This window comes from Anopheles cruzii, chromosome 2 (genome assembly GCF_943734635.1).
Source record: "Anopheles cruzii chromosome 2, idAnoCruzAS_RS32_06, whole genome shotgun sequence".
Classification (NCBI taxonomy): domain Eukaryota; kingdom Metazoa; phylum Arthropoda; class Insecta; order Diptera; family Culicidae; genus Anopheles; species Anopheles cruzii.
Window position 1 is genome coordinate 49197302 of NC_069144.1, and position 27965 is coordinate 49225266.

General features: G+C 51.2%; 2 protein-coding genes across 2 annotated transcripts in view; one reads left to right on the forward strand and one right to left on the reverse strand.

Annotated features, from left to right (window-relative positions):
• The window catches only part of LOC128269076 (protein bric-a-brac 1-like), a 56199-nt gene extending 47486 nt beyond the window's left edge, over nucleotides 1–8713 (reverse strand). The window contains exons 1-2 of the mRNA XM_053006425.1: nucleotides 8374–8713; nucleotides 8129–8293 (exon numbers count right to left, since the gene is read on the reverse strand). Of these exons, the coding sequence (XP_052862385.1) occupies nucleotides 8129–8293; nucleotides 8374–8607 (399 nt within the window). The 5' untranslated portion in view covers nucleotides 8608–8713. The remainder of the gene's footprint in view (nucleotides 1–8128; nucleotides 8294–8373) is intronic.
• A 10810-nt stretch (nucleotides 8714–19523) lies between these two features.
• The window catches only part of LOC128277854 (longitudinals lacking protein, isoforms F/I/K/T-like), a 51097-nt gene continuing 42655 nt past the window's right edge, over nucleotides 19524–27965 (forward strand). Inside the window, exon 1 of the mRNA XM_053016435.1 lies at nucleotides 19524–19649. The gene's annotated coding sequence lies outside the window, so the exon portion shown is untranslated. The remainder of the gene's footprint in view (nucleotides 19650–27965) is intronic.

The window sequence follows — 27965 nt, forward strand, 5'->3', positions numbered from 1 at the left end:
ATAGCAAAGAGTAGGGACCGTTGATGGCTTTGAATATTTAGACCTTGAACCTTGCCGGCAACGCAACAACCTCGCGAGCGGCGCGACCGCGGTTCTGCTGCTGCCGCGGCCGCTGCTGTGCGTCGCCGGGTGGTTCCGGACACGACATAGCTTCGGCTGTGTGCGTACCTATGTGTATCTGTGCTGCGGATAGTTTTATTTATTGTTTGTCCTCTTCTTCGCCTGCCCGTAAGTGAATGTTGGTGGTGGCGCGAGAGACCTTGGGTCTCTGACGTTCCCAGATGTGTTCGCTGGGATTCGCGGGGCCACACAAGGCCTCACACGCGAGATGCTCCCGTGGGACGCGCCACCCTGTTGCACTTCTAAGTTGACGAAGTGGAATTGGCCGTTGCAAAAGGATTGTTGGAGTCCACAATTATGAAGGGAGCTAAATTTCCAAATGGTTCGAACATGCTTCGATGTTGGAACCGAATTTTACCAACCGAAAGGTTTGTGACCGATGACCAGACACAATAAAAATAAATACTCTGCTCCAAGAACCAAGAGCCGTTGGGCCTCGGGCCCCGATCGATCCCAGTATACTGTCGGTTACGCCGCGTTTATGGGACAAGTGATTTATGTTGTGTACATTTTGTTGTCAGCGATCGGCACCACACCTTGAGGAGACGGCTTTACCCCTATCGGCATGTTTCCTTCAGCGCCGGTCCGGTCCGGTCCGGAGACGATCGGAGCACAGCCAGAAGGCACACAGGCGATTACGTTTATTACGGTTTTACGATTATGTGACCTCTTTCGAGCGTTTCGTTGCCCGCTGCACACTTGCTGCACATCTCCCGCAGGTCACCACACATCTTTCGCGTCAGCACCAAGGCGAACGTGAAGACAAGCAAAACGAAATCTTTCAAACGAGAAGCAGAAGCTGCAACCGGGACCACGATGGGGTCGCGAAAACATTGCAAATGTATGCTCTTCTTGTGGCCGGGTTTTCTATCTCCCGCCCCAAGCGTTTCGCGGTCGCAGATGTGACTCACTGTGTGCATTTGTGGCAGCCGCCTGCTCCGTTTCGTGGCTCTTGTTCCGTTTTTTTCATTCGCGTTTTCGCTGTGCGCTTTCTTGAGGTCTGCAGCATTATCGCCAGATCCTTTTCCATGCTTGGTTTTATCGATTTGTCTACCGCGCGGCTACCGGCAGTGGCTCTTGGTTTGTCCCGGCTTCGAGATTCATTCATAACATTAAACTCAACGTCCCAGAAGAAGCACTCCGAGCGAGAGCGAAAGTGCGGAGTGGTTCTGCCGCAACAGCCATGCTTCGTCTGATGGCATATGGCGCAATGGATGTGCCAATTCTTCGTGTGAAATCAACAAGAAATTAACGAACAAATAAATCAAAACTTTTACTTTGCCCTCTACATACGTTTGTGGTGAGAGTTTTACGGTTGAAAACACCCCACAACTTCAAACGGAACTAGTCGTCTCAGCGCGATACAGCCTGCGATTCGGCCACGTGTGGACCGTGCTTTGCAACACAAATCGAGCCCGAATTGGGCGAAATCGGTTGATTTCTGGCCGCCCCTTGCTCGGTGTAAGTCAAATCTTTGTTTTATGGCACCGGTCAACAGCGTTCACCGGTCGACCGTAGCCCCCGTGGGTGAAGAGCGGCAAGCGGCACCAGCAATTGGAACATAACCTACCTGCCTGGCTACCTACCCCGCCGCCCATCGTCCCGGTCTCAGCTGCAGCAGGCCGAGCAAGTGGAAAACACCTGCGCCGCTGATTGGCCGATCGGGCATCGGATCGAAAGATGAGGTGGCTTTCGAAGAAGGCACTGCCGCCGCCGCCGTCGTACCATATGCTCGGCGACGGCGGCCACCCATCGGCCCAGCAGACATCGAGCGGCTCCGGTACCTGCTTCCTCCAGCCGGCCCCTGCCGGAGTTGCGGATGGCTGTGTGTGTGTTGGACAGCTCAACTCAACCACGGCATCACCACCCGATTGCACTTTTCGTGCCGCTTTCTACACAGCCACACACACACACAGTTCTACGCGTACTAGTCGGGAAAAGTCTGGACCAGGTTGTGTTCAGGTGTGTACCCGAGCGAAGCCAGAAATGGGAAGAAGCTCGCGAGAAGAGGCCCCTTCTTACCTGCGGTCCGGGAGGGTCCGGCCAAGCCCAACACACACGGTAGCGCTGACTCCTGAGAGCACACTGGAGACGGACGAATGCTTGGCCAAGCTTGACAAGTGCAGGCGGACACATCAAGTCACTAGCAAATCTACTCCTATCTCTGTTTCGCTCGCCCGACGCAATTCCTGCGAAGTCTCATCAAGAGTCCCCCCCCCTTAGCTAGTTGGAGACACAACGTGTCTTGTCCACACAACATAGGTTCCAAAAATTCTCCATCGTCGATGTGACCGCAGCTGACCAAAATCTCAGGCTGATGTCTGTACCTGGGAACCCCTCGCGGAAGGACCGTTTAAAATCCGTCCTCGACCGTCATCAATGACTCTCTGGGATCTAGGATTTGCTACCTGGAAGATCCCCTGGGTCTGTAGTCCAGACAGGTTCGAAACCACCACAAGAACACCAGAGACACACTGATGAAAGGGCCATAGCATCTTTTTTAAGGTCCGGCCGTGTGCCTTTTTGAGTCTGTTGTGTCGTGAGTGCGAAAACTGGACATTTGCACGAAACGTGAACAGACACAGTTCGCGACACGCGATTAAGGAACGACAGTGTTGGCCCAAAGCCCGGAGAAAAAGAGCTTCAGAAGATGCTGACGCTGAAGACCGTGAAACGTGATCGGCGATAGCAAGACCACACCAGCAGGAGTCAAGAGAGAGAGGCAGCGAGAGTCAGAATCACAGCTTCTCAAAGGGGCACGAGAGGTGAGCAACGGCAAGCTGCTGCTGGTGATCCTCAACATACAAACACACACACAGAGACGCAGGCGACACAGAGCAGAGTTTCGGGACTTCGGCAGCCGGCGGACAGCGGTGGTTCGGGTTCCCAAAAGTTTTATGCTGGGTTTGATCATGTACGGCGCGTCCCGGCGATCGCCATTTTGAATTCGACAATCACGGCAGCTTTTGGGTTGGGGCCTATTATTATTATGGGGTATTGGGGGGAGCTACTACATTATAGTGGTAATATTGTTTCAATATTATTTACCTTCCACTGTCCGATAGGGGGTTGTACTTAGACGTCACCGAGGAACTCGTCCGACAGTCACGGGCCACTTTCTTTGCGATTGGTTCAGGGGGCCTCTACCGGCACCGGATCACACACCACACCACGATGACGATGGAGAAGCACAATAGTTTTCGCTTCTCGCACCTGCTGGTGGCCGTCAGGTGGCACACACACAAACTCCTTGCCGCGATCGTGCCGCGGCTCTACACGAACACTGTGCCGCCGGCGCAGTAACACACGGAATGGCTGGCCAAAAAATCCGGCAACCGATCGGGGAGCGAGATCACCAGAGAGAGTCCCTCTTTCGCGATGATGACGCCGCGGACGCCGTCGCACCACGCACTGACACACAGATACACATGCGGGGCGAGGATTTACGGCTCCGGTACCTACTCGATGCACTTGACAGATGACGTTCCACGACGACCTGCACTCGACACATTGACCACCATCGACTCTGGAGACTCTGCCACGGACCCTCAGTTCTTGGGCACCGGTTTGGGGCGTTCGTCGGACAACATACGAACCGATCCTCAACACATCTTACCTTGCCAAAGTCGGCGCCCAGTCCCAGTTCCAGCCCAACTCGGCCTAACCTAACTAACTCTGTGTCTGGAAAGATTGCTTTGCTACGTTTTCTGCAGTAATTGCATCGACGAGAACTCCAAAAACAGTTTAACCCAAGATGAGTCACATGACCAATGATGCTGTGACGTGAAATCTTTCAACTGATGCCAATATCGGGAGTATCTCGGGACGGAGTTGCCCTATATTCTTATCGGAAGGCTTAAAGCACCAACGGATAGGAACTTGGAAAGCAAGAATCTCATTGGACTTCGATTCCTGTTGGATCGAAACAAACCGGAGATTGGAACCAACTCACAGACACAAACTCTCTCTCTCTCTGGCTATCCCTCTCTTTCTCTCTCTACAGTGCGAATTTGCCTTTGCGAAATAAAGATTGCGAACCTGATCATCACCGGACGCCGGGATCCAGTCGGAACACGGAGCCTTCTACTGTGAAACGTGGTCGAACGTACAATGCACCAGGCCACAGTCACGGCGGAGAGCACAGCGAAGACTTTCGAGCAGCTCGCATCATCCGCGGGTTTTGCGGCATTCCGATTCGAGCAGCGGCGACCGGCATATCGCCATCGCGTTATCAAGTCCAGCGCAGCACCCAAGTCCATTATGCTAGGTCCGCGCCATCCGCAACCCTCCAGCCACATTTCGCTACATTTCTTCATCTCTCTAGCAGCGGAAGTGCAGCGGATTCGATGAATGGAATGCCACCGGTGGTGAGCGAAAGAGAAAGAGCAAAAAGGGGCGAGAGCGCCAATGATGCACCTTCCCCGCCGAGGCGAGCTTGAAGGGGAAATAATTCCAAACACACACACACGTCTGTTTAGTTTAACTTTTCTCCGGCAGATGGATTTTCCACGATTAGCGAGAGCGAGAAGAGAGAGAGAGAAGGAGAGGCGGTGAGACTGCTCGAACGCATTTCGAGCAAGTGACGTCTCACGGCGGTCGACATGATCAAGACACACTCCCCGTTATTTACCACCGGCCGTGGCCACATAACATAATTTACGCGCTGCTTTCGAGAATTTTTCTTGTCTTCCGATTTTTATTCTCTCCTGTTTTCTCGCTGACGATGATAATGCATCGGTATGCTGCCGCTCTGACTCTGACTGTCTGCGGCGCCCCGATTGCTTTGATCAAATAAATAACGACGCACAACACGCGCTAGTAGCCACAGCACCATCTCCCCCCCACCTGGCACGCTGGGTTAGCACCAGCTATGCGCGTCGGATGACTGGAGCCGGTGCCAACACCCCTCCGGGAGGGGCTGAAGTGGCCTCAGGGCGTGAGTCAAGTGCAGCACAACAATTAAAGAAGTGGACGATAGCACACAAAAAACAACAGAGGGCGATAAAGATAGAAAGCCATGGACACACAAACTCTCGTCGTGCGTCCGTCGTGTTGCGCTCTATTGGTTTTCTTCGTGGCAAATCTCCGAGCGAGCGTACATAATGATGAGGGACCCCCGCAACCGGACTAAGGGGGGGAGGTATGGCGAACCCGCCTATCTTCGACATCGACAGCCGATATCTGCTCCTGGACTGGTCTGGGATTGAGGATTCCAGGACCAGGGAGCAAGGGTGTTGTAGGTGGCTCGCATGTCCCGGGGATTCGACCTGGATTCACTCTCCCTGCAGCAGTGATTGATAAGACGCCTGAAATCTGCGTCGGCGTATGGTTAAGTATGTGGGTTAGTCGTTAGTTATCTGTCTGTCATTAGTCATTAGGAACTCTAGTGGTGCGTGCATGATGCGTGCCTGGACGCCTGTGGACCTTTGGGCTTTTGCCAACCTCTGTATGTCGTACAAAAATTACAACATTATGGTACGGCAATCCTTCTCAGCCCAGCCCACGAACATGAAGAAGGACTTGCAGCATGGAGAAGCGACATGGAGATTCGAAGAAACATCTGCTCCACGGGACCAACCGCGCTGCTGCTGCGTACATAGTCGCGAATCAACAACCACAACAACGCATGGCCACGGGTCGGGTTGTGTGAGTGGAGTTTGTTATTCTGACCGTCGTCGGATATTTTGGCCGATTTTATTCGTGTGTTGAAGTTAGGCATGCGGCGGGAACCCCTGCGATACCTGACTGACTGGCCGATGAGTCGTTGGTTTGTTTTTTTCGGCCGTGCCACTCTGCTGCTGGGATGTCAATGACACCTGTATTATACCGCCCGTGTGTCCGGTGGAGAGGTGGGGTCCGCGGGAGGAGACACACGTAGTACGAATTTTTAATGGGCGAATAGAACTTTGGCAGCGAGAACTTGCGGTGGGCAGATTTATGGGACAACGCGTGTGCAGCTTTGGAAGTGGCCGATCCTGTGTGGCCACCACACCTGCGCTGGAGGATTCGGTCAATTCTTGTTGAGACCGGCAACTGGGAATTAACAGAATGGACAACGCTGAGCCTTTTAAGTTCCTAGTAGTTCTTGTCGAACTATGTGACTTTGCGGCCTGCAAAATTGGAGCAACCCAAGTGGTGGCCCTGTTGGTCCATAAAGACAGCAAACAGACCACTTTTCGTTATCGTACTATTAAAATAATTTTAATTTCAACCAGTTGTTCACTCATGTCCAGTAATGCACCTCCGGATCGAGAAGTGTTGTTACACACGAAAAGCGGTGCGAATTGGATGCTCCGCGTTCCGCTGGCCCTCCCAGGTCGGGCGTTTCGGGGGAGAGCCCGATTTGCTAGCCTCCCCATGGCCATCCCGCTCCCGGGGACAGGCAGGCAGGCGGCCCAATGGCAGCAGCACCCAAACCGGTGGCAGCTATTGGCTGCGAAATCATATATAATGTCCGGGGCTCGAGTATTTATTTATTCATTTTCCGTTCGTTTTTTTGTACCTTTTTTCACCGTCCACTGGCTGCATTCACAACATCGTGCAGCTTTTTTTTTACACTCTGCACTGTGGGGTGTATTGGTATTCTTTTTGCTATTTTCAATGCAAATACTCTGTAAATAAAAGATTAAAAAAGCTCACGCCAGCGCCAGCATAAATGAGAACTCCAATGAAAAGCGAAACGAAAAAAAACCCCGACATTAACTAGACCAGAAGTGGTGTTGTGATGGAAGGGCAAGGCGTATGTACGCGGCCGGTGGGAAAAAAAACCAGAGCGCGTCAAGTACATAACAATGGCGAATTAAAAATCCAGTGGTCACCCGCCGCCCCGTGCCCGGAACAGAGATGGCAAGAGCGTGCCACCACCCCGGAAAGGAACGAAAGAGCGGGCGAGAAATAGCGGCCGCTGTCGGTGTATGGGTGCGCGGGTCGATAAAAATTATACAAACGAGGGGAAAAAAGAATTCGAGAGAACTGAATAAAAAAAAAGAGCTACTCGAACTTAACTCAATGAGGCATGAATATGGGCGCCCGAATAAGGACAATAATGCTTGGCTAGTCGAGAAACTTGTAAAAGCCACCAGAAAACATTGTTATGTAAAATCGACATCCCCACATTCGAACCGACTAACTGATTCGTAATGATCCATTTGGTAGTAAAAAAAATAAAAAATAAAAAAAAGAATCGTCCCATTAATTGACACACACACACATACGCATTCTGTGCAAGGATGCAACGTGAAATGTTTTCACCCGAAGATCGAGGAAATATTTCACGTTCGTTGAGGCGATGGACTGCAGCGCCATCTATCGAGTACGCGGCAGCTAAGTTTCGAACCGCCCATTCAAGCTCATCGTGGAAGTTTGTTATACCTCGAAAAGCCCAACTCGCTTCTAGAGCGCTACAAATGTTTCCATCAGGTGTTCCGTGGCCCCGAAAACAACAAGCACTGCGAGCGGGTTTAGCGCTGTTTGCTTAAGTGTCACAAACGAAACGGACCTGTGGGATACGGGAAGGACCCTTCCGACACTCGGCACATCGAAGTACGAAAAGTGACTCTTTTTAATTTTATCCTGAAAGGACTGGAAATCGGGCGACTGATTTCGAGGTCCTAGTCAGAACAGCAAAGAAAGGACCCCTTGGGCCATCCAACGGTGGCTCAATGGGAAGGTTGAGCGGAGGAATATAATGCCTCGCCGTACGAAACGGAGCACGAAAACACAGGTTCCGCGCGTTGCTCGTTTGGCACATTCATAAACGGTTTATTACGGCGTCAATGAAATATTACGATCCGCCGTTTTCGCTTTGGGTATTATTTGATGACTGATTTTCAGTCCCATGACCCACGACCAAGTAACGTTGCGGGATGCGTACTCGTGCTCTCACTTTCGCTTACGTCCCCGGAAGCTGGCCGTAACTCTGCCCGACGTACGATTCGTTCCTAATGTTTGTTTAATCAATCTTCAGCAAGCAACGAGCAACAAGTGTCGCCAACGGCCAACCACTCACCTGCAGTTCCGCCTCTGATACGTCGATCTCGCCGCGATACACGAACTCGATGATGAACTGCAGATCGGAGAAACAGATGTCCGCCGGCAGGATGATCGTGGGATGTTTGCACGGGTTGTCCAGCAGTATTTTTTGAAAGTACGCCGAACATGCCGACAAAACCACCTGTTGATGAGAGGGCAGATTCGGTAGCGTTAGAGCGGCGGTTCGAGGTGGCCAGTAGTGCGCCCGTGGTGAGGTCGTACCTTGTGCGCCTTTAGTGAATTATATTCACAGGCCAGCGTAACGTCGACGAACGACTGCGACTCGAGCAGCTCGTGAAACACGGACGTCATGTTCGACTGATAGTTGTTCCATCTTAAACTAAAATACTGATGCGAAGAACGGCCCGCCTTCGCGTACGGAGAGGTCGCCGGGTAAGTGGCCGACGGTAGGTGCGTGGCCGTTGGGCCCGCGTTGGACGTCGCTTTGGTATCCATGTTGTTTTCGGTATTCGGTTGTCGGCACTCGCTTACGCGTTACGTTTTGGTTTCCGTTACGATTAGCTATGCAATCCTTGCTTAAGTAGTTCCTTAACAGACTGGTCGTCTATCTATACGGGGGTGGGAGTTGACTAATGATTTGACTAACTGATTGGTTGTTTGATTGAATGGCTTCGATTGACTAAAATGTTAATCCACATCCACAGGCATGGAGTGTGGTGACTTTGGAGCAGACTCCAGCGTGTCGCGACTGTCGCGCGATTAACAATTTACAGAGCGTCTGAAACGAGAAATGATGAAGAAACGTTAGACGGTGGTAGTAGGGTTCAATGCAATTATAACGTCGCAAGTTCAAAAGTACGAGATGCCATTTCGCCACGGTTCCCCATGAGTATCCCATTCTTCGCCGTTTATTACATTGACTGGAATTCCCTATTAGCGGAGCAAACCGTGCGGAGTTAGTCTCATCGTTTCAATTCCGTCGTCGTCATCGTGGTGGTGGATCCGATCACCCTCGTTTTCCTCGGCGTCGGCGCCGACTGAGGCAAACACAGCAATGAAATAGTAAACCGTAAAGTGTAACTAGCTCCGGCCGCGCCGCGCATAGGCCCGGGAGGCCTTGAAGTGCCAATGCAAACACAGAGGGCCCTCGCGACTAGCGCTTAACCAACAACACGGTTCGGTGCGGCGCGCAGGAGTACCACCAAGAGTGCCCCGTCTCCGTCTTCTATTACTATTTGCCATCGGGTGGAGAAGCGCCAGCGCGGCGGAGTGGCGCGCCCCAGCTTGTGGTTCCCCGGTTTTAATATCGCCTCCAGCAACAAAACTGCAACCAACACCAATGCAAATGTGGCGAGATGGTGGCAAAAAAGGGAACAAACGCTAGCCGGCCCATCTTGGGGCGATCGTTTGAACGAATGTTTTGCTTGTCGCCATGGGACGTCAATAGCAGCACTAGAAAGTGCGCGATTGTCACACACGGAAAGAAGCACACATTGGTCTACATTGGAAAACTCGCAAACCAAAAGGCACCAAATTTGAGAAGATAAACAAACATCCGTCACAAAAACATAGAACGCACGGAAAACATCGAACGGAGAAGACGCAAAAACATCGAAAGATTGCAAACCTCCACCGTAACACATTTCTAGTAGCCATCAACCCACTCTAAAACCATAAGAAGCTCACACACGTGTCCATGATTGTTGGGGGGGCCAAAACTCGCCCCTTAAAGATCGCAACCCCGCGTACGAATGTTGGTGACCCAACGAGAGTCTGTGTGGTGTCTCTTTTCCTCGCGGAAACGAAAATCTAGAACAGCAGCGCACGGCAGCACCCACTCGTAGCCACATTCCAGTTGGGTTGGTGATGCGCCGCTCGGCAACACCGCCATCCTCCTCCATCGTAACACCCGCTCCATATCTCGTCGCGATCTGTCTTTCACCGTAAACAACAAACCTAGTGCTCGATAACTCTCCGACACACACACACACAGGCCGTTCGGTTCGCTCGAATGACAGCAAAACAAAAAAACAGCAGCCGGCCGCGGCCGCGCGGCAAACGGAATGTTTTTTCCGCTATTCATTTTTAACCAAATTCATCGCTCTCACAGCTTCCTTTTTTACCGATCCTAGGTTTTTGTTCCGCCGAACGGTGTCGGTCGGCTGCTCACTCTCTCTCTCTTTTTGTCCTGGCGGAGCGCGTGATGAAAAGCAAACGTTTGTTATCTTATCGGGGCCCTCGGCCTGGTATCATTGACATTCTTCACTGACGCCTTTGTTCTCTCTCTCTCTCGCTCCGGGCGCTCTTTTCACTTGTGACACTTGTGCGTCGTGTTGGTCAAATTTCTAAAATCCTCACGCGAGAGAAATGTCGTCCTTTTGGTGTCCCTTTTTCAGGTAGAGAGCCAACGCACTGTCAACGCCAATTCTTGTTCAATCTTTTTGCTCTCAATTTATAAAAAATCAAAAACAATAAAACCCCGCGCTCGCCGTGTAGAGATAAATTTTATCACCCGAATCGTAGAGAGAGAGAGAGAGAGAACGAGCGAGAAAGACAACCGGAGACAACGGAGAGAGAGAAGCGAGCGCATAAAAAACAACACCCAATTGACTCACGCATACAACCTCGCCGGTCGGTGCGTCACACGCACATACACACAGATTGCTGCTGTCAGATGAATGATGTGGTGCAATGTGGGCCTCGACGACGAAGGCGCCACGGCACACTTTGGCTCGGACCGAAAAGGGAAAAAACTTAAAGGGAAGGAAAAAAACACATAATCGCGACGTGCGCATGATAGGCGGAACGGCGGAAAAACAGATGCTCGCTCACACACCACACCACACCACCACCAATACCAAGGGCCGTGTGCGAACAGAAACGAATAAATAAACATGCGAATAAAAACAAAACTGATAATATATTCCATTCCATCCATCGTTTAGCGGCACGATGACGATGACGATGGGGCTGGCCGCGTTGTGTCAGATGGTTGTGGGGCCGTGGCCCGTGTGTGTGTGTTCGGGAAATTGTGTTTTTTTCTCGGTGTTTTCATTTCTGCTCCACGCAATGCAGTGCGTTGTGTGTGTGTGGGTTTGGTGTGCATGTAGGTTATGATGGCAGTGGTCTTTTTTCCTGCTCTGTTGTTTTGTTACTTCAATATTGTTTTTGCCGTGACATTCCGCGTGTTTATATTTTTTTACAGCTTACGGCCACGGCGAGTTCGAGCGCGGTTACTTTCCAATAATTGCGGACGAAGCGCGCGCGCCTTTTGCACCGGAGCGGAACTTGGACTTCTGTCACACTGGTAGAATAGGGTTGCGTAGATTCGGATCGTACAGGATGGCGACTGCGATTGCACAATTGGTTGATGCATTAAATCACGCTGAAAATATGTTGGCGAAGCACAACATTTAATAATGGAAACGATAGAAAATGCTATATTTTTGGCCGGATATTCAACAGTTTGCTCCTGTAGTTCAAGGGCAGAGCAAGCTAAAGGTTAAATTACCGATGAGTTCGTTGAAATGGAATGTCATTTGATTTCTGGAAAGGTTTTAGAAAGATAAAACCGTACTCAAACATTCTGCGATTTTTTTTCTATGGAAAGCACCATTAGTAGAGCTTCCTAGACAATCTTTTGTACCAAACGCGACCAAACGTCCTTTCGGAATGCAGAATTGAAATATTGTTTCATTTATACCGATAGTGAAAATGTTTTGTTCCGAAATGGCGAACAGTTTTGGTTAGCTCCAAACATAAATAGAGCACGTAGAGCACAAGCCTTTTACAGTGCCTTCTCGCTTGTTCTGGCCAGTCTTCGGTGGGGCCGAGGAATTCCACTCTAGGCTGTAGAGTTGGTGGGATTTGGGAAATTTGCCCGTGCCCGAAACGCGCTCTGTAGAAGCTTTCGTATGGTGGAAAACGTCCCAAAATCCGATACACCCGCAACAGCAGGCAGCAGCTCTACGTCGTCCTCGGGTGTGTGGTCGTCGTCCTCGGGCCCATACACATAACATTTCCTCCTGGACCCCCGCCACACACACAGAGACAGAGGCACGTTTCTTTGCACTTTTGCACAGCCGCGCGACTGTTTTTCAACCGTTCAGTCGGTTTTTAAACAACTCTCAGCCACACACGGGATCCTTTTTGCGGACCGGACCAAAACCTTGGCCAGAGTGGGACGACGGATTGCCACCTACCTTCGCCCCTTTCGGGGGCGCACAAAGAGAACCCCACCCGCACCGCCCCGCAATCCGCGCTCCGGTAGGGGTGGTATTTTCGCGATTCGCGCGCCGTGGACCCTGCCGCACGCAATACTCTATAGAAAAGGGCCACAGGAAAGAGAAAGAGAACGAGAGCAATAAGGAGAAACGGGAGAAGCAGCCAGTGCTAGAGAGAGAGCAAGAAGGAACGAAACAGAGAGAAAGAGAGACAGCGGAAGGAATGCGAAACGCAATGCACATCTAGTAAAGACCACTACCAGAACCCCCGCCGGCGGCGGTGACCGGGTGGCGTGGATCGGGTGGGCGGGTAAAAATGGTAAACTAGAGGCATAGGTGCAGTAGTGGAGAGGCAACAAATCGTTGTCTACGCCGTTGTGTTGCCCGCAGAGTGCGCACCGTTTGGGGCCGCTTCTAATGCCAGAAACAAACGGAAACGGCAACCATCTTCGCCGAGATGCGATGCATGTTCACATGTGTGTGCGAGTCCGTCGGGTTGTTTCTCCCAAATAGTTGCTGCTGCTGCTGCTGCTGTGGTCAGACTGCATTCTAGTTGCAGCGCGGGTGCCCTTTTCGATTCCGATCGATCAATGTGTTTGCCTGGGAGTCCTGAGCCAGGGCCTTTTGGGCCCTTTATCAGCCAATGTCTGCCAGGAATTATGAATCTATTCATAATCCTTGATGAAATAAATATTGGCGATAGAAAATGACAGTTTTTCCGATATCCCAATTCGAACTGACAGTTGAATGTTAAAAACAAAAACATAAATTTTCGCAGCAAACGGTAAGTATCATATCAAAAGCTTTTTCGCCGGGCAGTGAAAGAGTCAGCAGCATCCGGAGTGAGTCAAACAACGGCTCTTCGGATAAACCGGAGAGGTAACGTGAAGCAAACGAAAACAATGGTCGCCGAAGAACCAAAGAGACTGCCCAGCGAACGACAAAAGCGGGAGCGCGATTTTGCAGATTGCGAAAAAGAAGACACTTCGGGCAGAAGCACCGGGAACACCGAAGCACAAACAAAGAACATGCGTGGGTGGTGACCGGGGACGTTAAGAAAGGAGCAAAAACTTGGCCTAGCTACTACACGGCATTCTCAAGCACACACACGCGCTAGCGCCCGCGCACACGAAAGAGAAGCGCAAGAAAGAAAAGAAAAGCGATGCTGTTATGGCCACCACCACCACCCGATACCAAGCAACCAACAACACCCACCCGGGGGCGCCGGAGGGGCAAGTGGAACCGGGAAGATTGGAACGAACGACCCGCGACAACGAGAAAAAGGCGGATTCACGGGGGCGACGGCGGCGGCAGGCGCGAAGAAAGAACACACATAAAAGTGGTCCATGGGGCGCGGATTCGGCGGCGGGGTGGGCGGAGAACCGGGCCCAAATGATAAAACGGAGGATCGCGGCGAACCGACACAACGCGTGGGCGCGGAAAAGCGCGCCTGGCCCGGCGAGAAAAGCGGAATTTTATTTCGATGGCGCGCGTGGAGGAAGATACTCCTCGGACCCTTGTGGAGTGGCGCGCGGGAAGGCGAGAAGGACAAAAGGCGGCAAATGAAAATGTGTATTTCCTAATTTTCTTCTTCGTCTTCGGCAGCGTCTCCTCTTCTTTGGGGATCCTCTTCTCGCTCTCGTTCTCTGTGTATCGGTTGGTTTGGTTTCAGGAAAATTGGTCCGTCGGTGTCGACGGCGGAAAATGCTCGTTTGCGCGAAAGGAAAACACAAAGTTTGCTTCTCTCGTTTCTCGTTTCTTAAGCACTCAAAACGGCGGCGTACCATCGCAGCAGGCGCGGCCATTACCGTTCTTAGCGCGCGTACAGTGCACTACCGTTTTTGGCGCTCGGAGCGCGTTCGAAGTAAACGAATCAACATGGAATCACTGGGAAAGCTCCATGTGACACAGCAACCCCACAAGCAACACAAAAATAGCTCTTTTCTTTAAGCCTAAAATTTCCCAGGAACGGGAATCGACGAACAATGGGGAACCAAGATCAGGATCGTCGAAGTTCAGAAAGGAAGCTGCAGCTAGGCATTGTTTTGTTTGCTGGGAAGTTATCAATTATCTTTGCGTTCTAATTAGACTTGGCTTGTCTAAAATGGTTGAAGGTGCAAATATACAACCACAGCTAGTAGTTTACGAAAATGTAACATCGAACATTTCGTTGATCGATTCCTTCCTTTATTCGGCATCACAATCCCCAAGTGGTTTCGGTCTGAAATAGACTATTCCTCGACCACTCGCGATGAAGCGTGATTTTTGGATAGAGTCCATGTCTGAGATGCGTATGTGAGCCCTGGGATTATGAAGCTGAAGGCCGAGATTGTCCACAGCTTACTCAATCCCCATGCAAGTCTGAGCTACATCGGAGAGCCATCGAGCTATTAATGTTTATGTCATCAAAGAAGGCCAGGATCTCCACTCCAGAGTGGCGGATGGCTCGGTCTAGTCTTTCGTCCCCGTTGATCGATTACCTCAATATGAAACGAGTTGCCTTCTACTTGGGCTACGGTCACTTGAGCCGTTTTCGATATTAAGATCTTGACGTCCCGAAAGAACTCGTGGCTCAATTTCATTTTTCAACGGGTCCTTCTCGATGTTTTGGGACTTTTTGGTTTGGCTTGGCTTCGCGATGGTTGTTTTAATGCCTTCATAGTAAATGTTTCTTTTTTTAAGTATCTCCTAGTAATACACTGTTTATCTTCTTCTGTGTACGTTTAGCCAGTTGTGATTGGTGTTGCGCTATTACTTCTAAATAAATCCTGTGAGTGGCCTACTTCATCCGACAGGCGTCCGAATCGAATTAACAGCATCGGAAGCACTTTTCGAAGGATGGAAGAAATATTTGTCGGTTGCCCCAACTGACAGGAATGGAGTTTAGGGATCACCGTTAATGGTTGCCGTTACCGTTAATGTGGCGGTTGCCAAAATCAGTCACTGGCTGTGCGCTCCGCGGCAAACATTGTTGCCTTCATTTTCCGTTTCTGCAATTTGGCGCTGCCGCCGCTCTTTGCCGGTCCATCCCGGCTTCTGCTTCTAGCCCCCCACGTCCCCATCAGGTTCCGTTTACTTCCGATCGAAGTTATCGAGGTCCCGCCGTTTTCGTCCACCACCACCACGATGACGACGACTGTCGCCGCGCGCTGTTGCTCTTTGCGCGTTTGACGCAATCCTTCGGTTGGTCCTTCCTTCTTTATGTCCCCCCCTCGTCCGTCGATCGACACTTGCAGTCCATCCCTCCAGCTTCGCCCGAATGTGGAGTGGATAAAAGCCGTGGCTCGAGTGTGTGTGTTCGGCCATCACAAGCCGCGCACTATTTTCCACATTCTCCCGCTGTTGTTCGTGGCATTTTCCATCTTTCGCGCCCGAAAGTAGTATATATCCCTGGGGTCCGTCAGTGCACTACCCACACACACACACAGTCAGACGCGAGGGCACAATTTCCCCCCTACGGACCACCCGATTGATGCAACCCCTTTCTCGTGCCCTTTTTAAATCCTGTTCCGACGACTGCCGTAACAATCGATGCCACGGAGGAGCAGGAGCAGGAACAGTACAATGATCTACACGGGCCGGGCGGTGCGGCCGGGAACACGCGGAGACAAGGAGAAATGGAAATGGGAAATCCTTCAATTCCTTGTCCCACCATTCGACCCCCGCTCGGTTGGCCCTTTCCGGACGGATTTTCACTCCGCCTCCACCACGGTGTGTGTGTATTCCATAAAATATCGATTTTTGTGTGCTTGTTTTCCTCCTTCTAGCTTCTCCTTCAGCTATCTATTTACCGGTTCCCGCTCCTCTCTCACACGCGGCCGCTTCTAATGCTTTCTTTCGCGCTCTCTCTCTCTCTCTCTCCCGGTTCTCTCCACCGGCACACGCAAACTTTCTTCCCGCAAACGCCGACGTCGACGACGTTTACTTCGGTATGAAAGTTGTTTTATTCAGGGCTCCTCCGCGGGCGCTGCTAAAACACACTCGATGTCCTGGTCGGTGGTGCACACATAAAACAGGTATGTAATGCCGGGCGCAATTCAAGAGAGAGAGCGAGAGGGACAGCAACGAACGCAAAGCCCGAACCCGAGCACTAAACATTTTCCACTTCCCGCGAAACATGGCAAATGGCTGTTTGCGGGCCGGGCCTATAAAGTCGGAAAAATGGTTTTTCGGCGGGATTTCGTTGATGAAAAGGGCGCCTTCAGAGGGTCCAGAAAATTAGTCTCAGCCCGGGGTGCGCCAACCAGCAGACATTTGCCGTGTATTTGCCCCGATCTAGTAAACAGCAGCGCAACAGCGATTAAAACGTGGCGCGCGCATCCGCACCGCGTGTTTACTGTGCGCTTAGGCACACACACACAAGTGTGTTGTTTGCTTTGCACCAAGTGCCTATCCGAAACACAACAGGAACCAACACACGATTTGCTCACCTTTTCTTGATACGAATCCACTCGATTCACTCGCTAAAAGTGGATTGTAGTAGTAGCAGTAGTAGTAGTAGTAGTAGCTCTGCCACAATGCGCGTTTGGTTTCGATTTCAAGGCGCACCACTAGAGCACTAGAAGGACAGTGACAGCAGCACCGTTTCGCTTTCGCTCTCGCCTTAATGCATTTTCGCGCGTGTTACGTCACGCAACTCTAGAACGCACGCGCCTTCACGCGCACACCGCGAATCCGGGAAGCCAACCGCGCAGTTGGCCTAGTTTTGCGGCGTGAAAGGAAAAACACCCCACACAACGGGGGGGTCGCTCGCTGCTTTGAGCAGTCAACACAAAGCGATATAATCAACAACAAAGAGTGGCCAATTTCACGCTGGTGATGGCCACGACACACACGGCTCTCTTAGCGCGGTTCTCTTGTTTCCTTGGGCGGACTACTTTGTAGTCGCATCGGCATAATTTTGGCTCATTCACATTTGCACACACCGCAACGCACTCGATCTGGCCGAAAGTTGTTGCACGGAACAACACACACCGGAGGAGGGATGCTGAAAGGAACCACTGCGTGGGGAAGAGAGAGGAAGAAATCGTTATCTCCTGTTCTGGCCGGGGCCAGTGTTTAGAAAATAGCCACTCCGCGCGCGCTTATCTTTCAGCACACTTCACACACCTACACAGCGCGCTGTACACACACACGCGAATGCGTTCGGACACTCGAACACTTTACACGGATCACACGGGTCCGTGAGCTGAAAACAATCGACTCAACCGTGGTGGTCTCAGTGTGTCCTTTTCACGATTGGTTTCGATATTTATTTTCCCTGTTTCATTCTACACACCCGCCCGCGTTGTGGGAGCCCGCACAAACACACACACACACACACACACAAACGGAGGGGCGATTCAGGAAGTGATAGCGATTAGACGATTCGCTTCATCGGCGGTCGGCGCGAAACAACGCAAAAGCAAACGCAAGGCCGCGGACAAATCACAGCGCAGCCTGCGGTTCGACCCTCACAATACCGGCGGCGGGCTGGTCAACACAGCAAACAATAGAACAGACACACACACATGCACCTGTCACATGCTGCGGCACCACCACGTGCGTGCGTGCGTGTGTGCGTCCGACGTGATGGTGGGTAACGGAATGAAATGCTTCTCCGGAGAACGCAAACGACGACGACACTTTGTCTCCGTTTTCCGTCCCGCACACACATTAAACGGATTCGATTTTCGGGGCCCCACTCTCTCGCAGCGGCCGCGTGGCCTATGGTTTGCGCAATGGGTACGCAGCAGCAGCGAGGAACGAAAATAAAGAAGACCCGCGAGAACCGCGCGACCGCGACCACGACGGACGGTTTCGCTTTCGCTTCAACACCACAGGGTTTGTCTATTTCTAGGCTGTGCTATTTTGTTGCCTTTTTTTCTTCGGGTTTTCTTCTCGCTGCGTACCCTCTGGGTCCTGCTGCTGGAGTGTGTGTGGTGCGCCGCCACTGGCCGCGGCCTCTGTTGCGTTTTGTCGCTCACGCGCGCGTGCAGCCCTAGACCAAGGCGAAAGCCGAACTGTGCACGGCGCAACACAGCAGCGCGCTCCGCGGCCACGAGACTTGCTGATTAGATGAAATAAATTCGCCTAGAGACGTTGCTGCTGCTGCTGCTGCTGTTTCTTGCGCTGCGAAGGCGAATGACGAACGTAAAAGCAAACACACAACGGCCGCTCTCTCTCTCTCCCTATGTGTGCGCGTTCCGTGCGCTAGAAAGATCCCGAGAGAGAGAAGGAGAGAAAAGGCCAGCAGTGGCCGCGAAAAGATGCGAGCGAGATGGGCGATCGGGACGCAGGAAGAGCAAATGTATGCCAACAGCATAAAGGCACGCGGTATGTGTGTGGGAAGCGCACAGAGTGGGCAGAGAGCGAGAAAGAGAGAGAAAGGAAAAGCACCGTGCGCGCGCGTGCCTGGATGGCACAAAGGGTGGCGGTGGGCGGTGGCGGGGTGGCAATGTTTTCCGTCTCCTTTCGGATCGGCGTTTTACTTTTCTTCGACGATTCTATTTTTTGCAGGTTGTCGGATGTGTGTGCGCGCGCCAGTGTGTGTTTTTATGTTGTTTACACTGGCCGACCCATCGGCTGCGGCTGTGTGCATGTGCGCCCCCCGGTGCACTGGTATTGGTAATGGAATTTTTTTGTTTTGATTTTTTCTCTTTGATTTCTTTCTTCGTTCGGTTCTCCCATTTTCCTATTCGTAAATTATTACTTATTAGGATTAGATTGAATAGAAAGCGCAAAAATTTGAACGCAAATTTAAGTAACTTAAATAGAATAACTCCAAAAACTGAGACAGCAAACCGAAAGAAACAATTAAATGTAATCAAATTTTTATTTAATTCAATAAAAGAGCAGCAAAAAGCAGTTTAGCTACTGAACAGCCACAGAGTAATAGTTGATTAATAACTGTCAATAACTGGTGATTGATTTTTGATTGAATAAAGTAATTTTAAATAAAGGATTAGATGATGATTTATCGTTGTTCGAAATCATTTTTTAAAGTTGTACCAAATTTATTACTTTTTCAACTGTCAAACTAAATTTCGATTTTTCAGTGGGAAAAGTGCCGCCATCTGTTGAGAAAAGGTTAAATTACACCCAAGTTTTATAGCATCTTTATAGCAGTTTTTATAGCATCTCGAAAGAGCCTGGGAACGCCGGGGTTCGAACATTCAAAGTGAGTACCGAGAAATTTGACATTTGAAACTGGAAGGAGAACAAACTGGACATCCATTCACTGTGGCCATTGTGAAATCGTTGAGAGAATAAATACAGTTCTGCAGAGTGGTAGTATTAACTTTGTGATATTAAATGAAGACTGTGCTATTTAAGGTAAGCAAGCGTTTTTGTGCACTTTATTAGCGTTTGTTATTACCATTTCCCCGCCGGATAATTGTGAAAGGGGCTGTGCCTCTCGGCCAAAAGCAGTGCGGTGTGTGTGTGTGTGGCGAAGAGGAAAATGGCTGTGGAAGGAACTGGACATTTTTGCGGAAAGCGTCACTGCAGTCCGTTTGTGCGGCGCCGAGTTGGTTCGTGCGGAAGTTCCGTCCAATGGTGGCAGTGCAAAAGTTATGCTAGACCGGATAATATTGCGAATTTTCTGCACATCGCACATCTTTTCCCTGGGCTACTACGGGTTGGTTAATGTGTCATCGGCACCCCGAGCGGAATGGTACGGCGCAATTTTACTGTAACCCGCATCATAGACCCCTTGGCTGCGAGCATAGAAAGGGTTGTTGATTTAATCAAAGCACCCCGAGAGCACCATCCGGTATATTTTCGTTGGTCGATATTTTGCGCCTCCGTTAGGGGGGCGCCGCCACACTCAGTTGAGCCAGGCCAGCAGGGGTAACGATTCGGAAATTCGCATTTTCCCAATTTTCCGTGACATTGTGACGTTAAAATGTTTTCGAAACAATTTTAGGCCATCCGAGAAAACGCGTATCCGGTCGTTTCGGTTGCGTAGAAAACCGAAGCTGGAAAACAAGTGCGCCCCGCGTCCGCCATTTTGTATTATGCTGGCTTTGTTCATTTTCGGAAAATCAGCCATCACGACCGAGGCGGCGGCGACGGCGACGTCGCCGAGGTAGCGGCGCGTGTTGAGCGCGTAAGAGATGTGCGGATGTATGCGTAGCCTGCTGCCACAGGATTTGTAATATGATTGGGGTTGGGCTTTTCGATGGCAGGGGGAAAGAGACAGAGAGTGTGACAAATGGAAGCGTCCCGTGTGTGTATGCGTGTGTGCGTAATGCTGATTTTATTTCTGTTGGCCACCGCAAAACTTCGCTCGCCCCTTCGTACACGACGTGTGGGTTCGGTTCCACGGTGTTTTATACTATAGCCACCGACAACCAGGGCTCTCTCGGTGTATGGGTGCCCAGTGAGTAGCACATTTATTGGAAAAGGTTTCCCTGTGGGCAGTGTGGGCCTGGGCAACGGGGATCATTTTTTCATAGTAGGCTGCGTGAAGCGAGAGGATAGAATTACTAAGTGCGGCATAATAAATGTTGATGATCGGGCGCGCGGCGGTGGTGTGTGCTGTACCCCCGGCCGCCCGCAAGAGCCTCTCTATGCTCGGCCGACGATAATGGCTCAAAGGTTTACAGCGCCCCGTAGTGTGAGATGCAATAAAAGCGGAGAATACTAACAAAAGGAATACACGGCCGACGGACGCGCGCGCACACAGAGTATATGTTCCGTCGTGCGCCGTTGCCTTCGTCTCCCAAGCACACACCACTATGTCGAGTTGTTCTAAATTGCCCGCGGGGTGTGCTTTTGGAGTGGACTGGGCTTAACACGAGACATTGCATAAATATGTGATGCTGCGATCTAGAACCTGTAACATAATTATTCTTTTAGGTGGGAACCAAACAAAAAACTGTAATTGAATTTCTTAATGCATATTTACGAATCAACTTGTTGCATACAATGGTGTGGGCTTAATAACACCGAAAATGAAAATCGCCATATTGTTATTTTATCCACAATCAATTGGTTTAAGTTAAATGCAAAACCTTTCTTGCTTCTCTGCTACGCGGCTTTAAATTCCAACCACGTTAAAGTACGATCGATGATGACGCTTATCTGCAGGGAGTAGAGTAGGAGCCTACAGTGAACAGAGCGAGAGAGAGAGAGAGAGCGGAGTACATCCGGTCGACAAAAGTGGCAAATCAAGGATCATTTTTCTTTTCTACACAAAGAAAAGCTCGACGCGCTGTGGTACACGCACACCACTGTCACACCGCGGGAGTGTATGCGTGAGGTGTGCGCGGCGCGCGTGCCCTGTCCGGATTAGAGCGCGGTACGGTACGGTAGTGTGCTGCTGCTGCTGGAGGAGCATTATTTTTTGGAACGACGAACGATCAGAAAATAGATAACCCACGCCTCGCTCTGTGCCCGGGGACACACAGTGCGAGATATGTGCGGAGAGACCCCTGATACACTTCATGCGCATGCTCGACCCGCACACACTAGCACACACGCGGTGGGGACACAACATCGTTCGAAGGCTTCTCCTATCCACTTAGCATCCGCCGCAGCAGCAGCAGCCCTTGAACGGAGTGTATCATCGGCCTGCGGCGCGTTGGTCAGTGTGTGTGTTCGAGGATCGTTAGATTCTGCGAATAGCTCAACGAAAGCGAGGGTTTATCGGTCAGAGAGAAAGAGGGCGCGGCGGAGGAGCGAGACAGAAAGAGCCCGGGTTGAGAGGCTTCATGCGGGAAACACGACGACGGGTTGAGGAGATCTCTAGTAGCCACACGGCGGCGGCAGGGACTGAAAACTCGAGCGCAAGAGAGCGAGAGAGAGTGCGGACAAACCCAAAGAGAGTCGCCGGTGTCGGCGGGGTCAGCCCAAAATGGGAATTTTTCCCCAGCGAAGGAAGGAGGCCACGTCGGACCGACGGACCATTTTCTTCTCGGGTTTCGGAGGGTTTTCTTTCACATCACAGAATATTCTTTTTTTAGAAAAGAAGACTCCATCCCGAGGCGATCGCGCTCGAATATGTCCAGCCGCAGCACAGAGGCCGCTCACGGAGGCACGAAGGCAAAAAGTAGTTTGCGCCGCTGATGACGTTCACGATGATGATGATGATCATGATGGGTCTCTAGAGTGTGTGCGGTTGGTCTCTCCATCGATGGAGATAAATCACTTTCTTCGCCTCTCGTCGGAGAGGCAGGCGCGCGGCGGATCATCAAGTTCGACCCGCGGGCCCCGCAATATGCTTTGGGCCTCCGGCGATCTCGGCGATCTCGGCGATGGAAGGATGGATGGCTGGACGATGATGTCATCCTCTCTTCCATAGTCGGTACGAGCGCCGCCCGGAGGGTTTTTCGGAGTCGAGCGAACCGAACCAAAAAAACAAACTCGCTTAAAGGGGTTCCCGCTATGCTCCGTGTTTGCGCCGTGGGGCTGGAGGCTTGCTGCGCACCGTGATGATGGAAGGGGTCGGTTGGCTCACTAAAACTTGGCCCGCGCGTGCAATGACGAGCAAGGGCACCCGATGGATGTGTGGACGACGACGACGATATAAAACACTACGCCTCGCCAAGTCCTTCTCCTGCCGTGGCGGCGGTGGGTTTCGGGTGTGTTCTTCTTCCACCTACATACAACGCGCGTGGGTTGGCTACACTCGGATCCGACGCGCCACAGCCTGTGTGTCTATGCTGGGGTCGCGTGATCGCGAGGCGTGTATGTCGCAATGGAATTCGCATCGCTTTTTGTGTAGCTGTGTGGCCACAGTGTAGAGTGGGTCAGGGTGGAGGGGTTACTGACGAAGCCTATGGTGAGTGTGGAGCGGCGGGCGGTCGGTCAGGGAAAGACGGAAGGAACATAAATGGCAGAACGACGTCGTCGCCGCCGCCGTTCACTACCTTTGCGCGGTGCGCCGCGCGCGCACATGTATGTTAATAATGTTGTATGCGCGTGCTGATATGTATGCATAAACATGCCTCCCTGTGCGTGTGTGAGTGCGCCAGGGAAAGGGATCGCAGCAGGTAGTAGTAGGAAGGGTCGAGTGAGACTATCTCACTCTCGCGCCGCGCACGGTCCGCAAGTTTTAACCACACTAGAGCAGGAAAAAGAAGGGTTGACGAGGCGGCGGTGGAACCCACCAGCAAAAGGAGGAGGAGGTAGTGCAGCTGCGCGCGCGCGCGCGTGCTCTCCTTCGCGACTGTCGACTACATTTTGTCGCGTCGTGAGGGTAAAAAACACAGTATTTTAGAGACGGTGGAGATCGCTCTCTGTGTGGCGGGGGGAGAAAGAGAGAAGGAGGAAGCGCCGCCGCCATCGGCGAAGGCGCGCATTAACACTGAAAAAGCACCACCTTCCTTAAGTAGGCCGCGCCGCGCCGCGCGCGCACATTTAATGGATGACTGGGTTTCCTTCTCGAATATTTTTCGAACACAATACTAAGCACACACAAACACGCGCGCGCTGAGCCCATAAGTGCTTTCCACACACTAACACTATTGCGCGCGCGCTGGTCGCAGCCTTAGCGCAGAGTTGGTAGAAAATCATGAGGCGCGCGCGCGCGCCGTGCTACTACGCACATGCTGTGGCCACGGCACGATCTTCCTCCAACACGGTTCGCCTTGCGACCAAATTATGATGCTTCTGGAAATAGCAGATAGGAAAAGCGCCCCAAAAATCCTCGCGCTGTGCGTGTTCGATTTAAATTTCTTCGCTTTTCCCTCCAACGGTAACGGTCGCCATGTGGTCTCTGACAGCCCTTTTTTATAGGGAAAATAGATGTTAAAAGAGAGGATAGCATAATGCATAACTTCTTTCTTCAAGTTCATCTGTGAAAGCTCTCTTTTAACATTGAGGCTGCAAATTTTCCAGACGATGGGGCGATTTTTTTTTTGGAGAAACCTCAATTCTCCGTGTCCCAGAAAAGCCGTAGAATGTGCGGTCGAAAAGAAATCGGAAAGAAATGGGGAAGGAGGAACATGCGAGGCGCGCGCGCCCGGGGTTTGTGTGTGGAATTTGCATAAGCCATTAGCATTGACGCGCTATGCTTATGCTGCCCGACCTTAGAGGGAAACAATCTCTGCTGCTGCGTGCCGCGAAGGCAGCAAATATTGGATTTACCAATTAATGAAACACACGGCTCTCTCGCTCCCTTCTGTGTCGCCGCCTCCTGGCTCTCCCTCGGTTGTTGGGGTCTATATTGCTTTCGACCCTCGCCCTCTCTGACGTGTGTAGTGCCTCTGCTCATAACTCTATGCCCGGTTGGAGTTTTCGCGTGCCTTCGGCACCGCTCGCGTTCCAATGTCAGCGAATAATCGCTCCTCTGCCCACCACGCCCGCCGCCCGCCTAATGGTCTCGCGATACGCAAGGGGGTAATATGCGCACGGGTTTTTTTTGCTTCCGAAAATCCACATCGCTTTTATGCATGCGCCTCTCGTGATGTGTGGTGGTGATCGTTACTGTGCAAAGCGCAGGCTGCCGCCGTCGCCGCGGCCACAACACCACGCACAAAGAGTTTTCAATGGCAGCGGGTGGAGGTTAGCTCCCCACCCACCCGTCCTTTGATATGTCATGTTTTCAGGGTCTTTCCGTGCGCACGAAGAATACCTGTTTCCGTCGTCTCGACGTCGGCAGCGCAGTGCAACATTAATCCCCCCGCGTGCGTAGTTGCAAGGCACCTGAAATGTAGTGGGCAAGAGTTTTTGAGTTCCTCGGTGTGTGTGTTTCGATGGTGGTGTGGTTGTCGCGCATTAATCGTTGTCGTCGCGCTCTCTGGGGTGCAGAGAGACTACTGCATCCGTCGGCGGCGGCGGCGCCCCGTTGGTCAATTCCTAATTCAACTAACTAATCAGAAATCCCTCCCCGCCGCCGCAATGCGCGATCTCGTTGGGTTGGGGTGTGTTGGTTGGTCTGGGTCCACTTTCCGCGCAACATTCATTTCCCCGTACTCTCGGGGCGTCATCCGGCAATGGACGTGATATTTGCACACGCCGCCACCGACCGTGCTCCCTCTCTGTCTTTCTCTCGCGCAAGTGTAGCGCCTGCCTACTAACATACATTCAAACATAGAACTTGGCGCGTCACTTCCAAGCTCCGCTCTCCGTTGTCGTCGTCGTCGTCTGTTGAGAAGCGTCCAAGGAAGTTGACCTTGAGATGTATAGTTGTTGTTTGCATGTTATATTTATGATTATTTTACATGATCTCACTCTCTCTCTCCCGCTCAGCGGCAGGCCACTTGTCCGCGCGGTGGCGGCGCCCTTCATCTCCTCTACCTAGCCACTCGCGGTGGCCCCCTGTCGATCGCATAGATCGTTTTCCAACACGTGTGTACCTTTGAGTGGAAAAAAGGTGTTTTTTGCGCGGAAGAGCGCAGCTTTTTCAAACTCATTGTGTCGGTCTCTGCCTGTTTGTGTTAATTGGGCATGTAAAAATATGCCTCAAATGTCAAACATGATTTAATGAACCCCAATATACCCTTTCAGGCACATGGGGAGGTATGGAAAATCCATCGACCGATCGACGATGACAAACACAAGGCATGTGGGAAGCGTACACACTCCTTTAGAGGAAGTTACACTTCTCGCCGAGTACACGGCGCAGACCGACACACAACTCGACACACTATTTTTCCGCTTGGAGATGGAGTGCCGCGCGCTAGTACATTTATCATAGAGTTGTCTTGTTTCTGTATCCGCGCCCTCCCAGACTGACCGCTCGCCATCGAGCGGGCGTCATAAACAGGCTAATTGGAGGCATGTTGAACGAGCGGAGCCACACATGTCTCCGAGCAGAGCGTGTCTCGAGTCTCAGGGCTAAGGCTAAATGGTTAGTTGGTGGTTAGTCGCCCGCCGTCAGCCCATGGGTGACCTTCACCAGGCGTATTATGTTGATGTTCTCCTATGAGATGTGCCCGTGTTTGTGTGTGGCAAAAAGTGATTATGTATTTGTTGCGTGTGGCAAGCTTTGCAGCATCTCCATTCCGAGGTTTCTCTGTTTTAGGAGACAGACTCCCTTGAAAAACCTTCCAGGAAAAGCGCCACAGCTTCTTCGCTCGCTCGCTCGCTGTGTGTGTGCGTGCGTGCCACGTACTTCACGAACCAGCACCGTGTTGTGGTGGCCGCAAATGCTAATGACACATTTTTTTCCCGCTGTGCTCACGTCGTTAACTACGCATATCAGTTCGTTAAGCGTGAAACATTTTCTAGTGTGTGGCGCGCACATTGCGTTGTGGCTGTTAGCAGAGTGTGGCTTAGCGCGCGCGCGGTGCTGTGCATCATAACTGCTGAGCCTCCCCACCGCCCCGGAGAATGGCCTTCGACTCGTGCTTTGTACAATTGACCTTTTTTTTTTTACATAATTTACCTTCAATGCTCTTGCTATGGTGTGTTCGGTTCACCTTCGACAAGCTGTGTCGAAAATGTAGAACTAATATGTTCCACACCACACACACACATAGTGAAAAGTAAAATCAGGGAACCCGTTTTCCTCCCGGTTGGGTGGAACGCAGGAACAAGAACAAGGAAAAGAAAATGCGATTATGCTTCCAAGTGTGACAATGTTTGGCATACCCCGTTCTCCGAGTGTCCAATCGTTGGTTGGTTGGCACCTCATGTTGTAAGCCTTGGTTTTCTACTCGCTTTTAAGTCGAAAAATCATTCTTCTAAATCTCTGTCATCACCTTTACAGTGATCCCTACTCCATGCAATATTTTCGAAAAGATTCTAAGTTATTTTTTGGGAATATCCTTCAACACATTCTTCGTTTTGGCCCTTAGCTCAACTATTGACTGTAAAAGGTGTCCATAAAGGAGCGGTCGCTTGAGTTTAGTGAGCAGCCAGACGTCAAATCACGAACTGATCACAACAATGTGATGCAAAAACATCACGAAAAAGTTGAACCAAACATTAACGCTTAAGATTACGGAAAAAACGTTGTTAACGGTGTGGTTTAGCAGGACCAAAAAATTACTTTCTTTTTATTCTTCTGGTTCGAAAGAAAATAAAACCTCTTCGCCTCTCGCTTGTATGTCGTTTTAAAACATCGCCCGGCGATGTTTTTGTCGCCGTCAAACGTCATAAACAAAGCGTGTTACGCATTTGTTTATATGACTGACACCCAAATATTATTCATTGTTGACAGTAGTTTGACCATTTAAAGAGGGAATTGATTCGTGGCCACCAACACACAACGATAATTAAAGAAAATTGTATCCCGTTCCCCCGCTGATAGAGCAGTCGGTAACGCTCTTCGCTGTCAGCGCAGCTGGCCGTGGTTCGAATCCCGGGATCGGTTGTAACTCAACCGGCCATGGTTTCGATTCCCGATACCGGCGTGACAGGGGGGTTGGCGCGGGGCTAACAATCCCGTCCGTAAAAAATTAAATGTTACAGAAGAGCATCAGAGATTAACATTGTCTCTGGTGCTAGGCCAAGACTGCTCAGCGGTTGTAGCGCCAAAAAATGAAGAAGAAGTATCCCGTTCCATTTTTTGCCACAGTAGCTTTCCGTTTTAGAGTGTACCTCTTCTGAAGGGCACCCCGAAAACCCCGAATCCAATCGACAGCAGGCGTTCTAACTCCTTCAGAGGAAACAGTACAAGGAGTGGAAAATGGTGGTCCTGATGTGAACCCCAACCGTCGAAGGGAGCGGACCTTATTTGCGCGCACCAAGCGAGGAACC